This window comes from Nestor notabilis, unplaced genomic scaffold (genome assembly GCF_000696875.1).
Source record: "Nestor notabilis isolate BGI_N333 unplaced genomic scaffold, ASM69687v1 scaffold24675, whole genome shotgun sequence".
In the NCBI taxonomy this organism is placed as follows: Eukaryota; Metazoa; Chordata; class Aves; order Psittaciformes; family Psittacidae; genus Nestor; species Nestor notabilis.
This window is the reverse complement of record NW_009929238.1, coordinates 1,637-2,577: the sequence shown is the minus strand read 5'-3', so window position 1 is coordinate 2,577 and position 941 is coordinate 1,637. Positions and strand designations below refer to the sequence as shown.

Sequence of the window (941 nt, the reverse complement as noted above, 5' to 3'; positions counted from 1 at the left end):
ATCCCAGGGATCCCTGCCCTAGGACAGAAGGTGCCAGCCCTGTGGCAGGAGATGGGGCACCTACACAGGGGAAAATGCACCGAGACACCCAAGGGCCTGGGGGAGATCCCTCAGGGATGGAGGTTTCTCTGCAACGCAGGTACACAGACAATACTCATGGAAGAGGGCTTTGGGCTCACAGGTAGAGCTTGAGAGCAGAGACTTTGCTCCCTGAGACCCCACACAAACCACCCTAGGACCCTAGACACACCCCACACCCCCCCCCGCTGGCACCAGTGTTCACATTTTAACTGGACATGACACGAGAGGTGAGAAACATCCTTATTTCTGCAAAAAGGTGAGAAGGAACCAAGATGAACAGACCTGGTTCCAGTACAGTAAAAAACCACACTGGTAAATGGGGACACAGTGCCTGTCCTTGGCTCGCTGGAAAGAAAAGCAGCAGGAGTCCAGGGTTTATTCAGCCCTTGTGGCTCTCTCCTGCGTGAAAATGGAGCTGAAAGTGCCTCCATGTGCCCAAGGCAGTGACAGGCAGGACTCAGGCACTCTCAGCCCCAGCTCGCTCCATCCTCAGCTGGGATATGGCTCCTGGAGGGATCTCCCGTGGGAGCACATCCCTCAGTGCCACCGGGAGGCACTGCCACCTTGGAACAAGGGGCTGCAACACACATCCAGGCTGGCAGCAGGCAGTGGTGGCATCTCCCACCACCGGTGCTCCAGCATCACCGTCCTGTGGGATCTGGAGTGATGCCGGAGCTCGCAGTGGGCTCTGTGGGCAGTGTCGGCCGGCACTCGAGGTCCAGGACGAGGTGATGCACGTGGGGCGCGTAGGACTTCACCACCTCGATGTGCAGGACACTGGTGCTCCAGGGCTGCCCATGCAGCTCTGCCAGCAGCCCCCGGATCCGTGCTGCCGTGGCTTCAGCCCACCTCTGCCACGC

The 941-nt window shown here is 59.4% G+C and overlaps 1 protein-coding gene across 1 annotated transcript in view; it reads right to left on the bottom strand.

The window, feature by feature from the left end:
- Positions 1 to 722: 722 nt before the first annotated feature.
- Positions 723 to 941, bottom strand: part of TRMT12 (tRNA methyltransferase 12 homolog (S. cerevisiae)) — a 1,829-nt gene continuing 1,610 nt past the window's right edge. The window contains exon 4 of the mRNA XM_010014897.1: positions 723 to 932. Coding sequence (XP_010013199.1) covers positions 723 to 932 — 210 coding nt within the window. The remainder of the gene's footprint in view (positions 933 to 941) is intronic.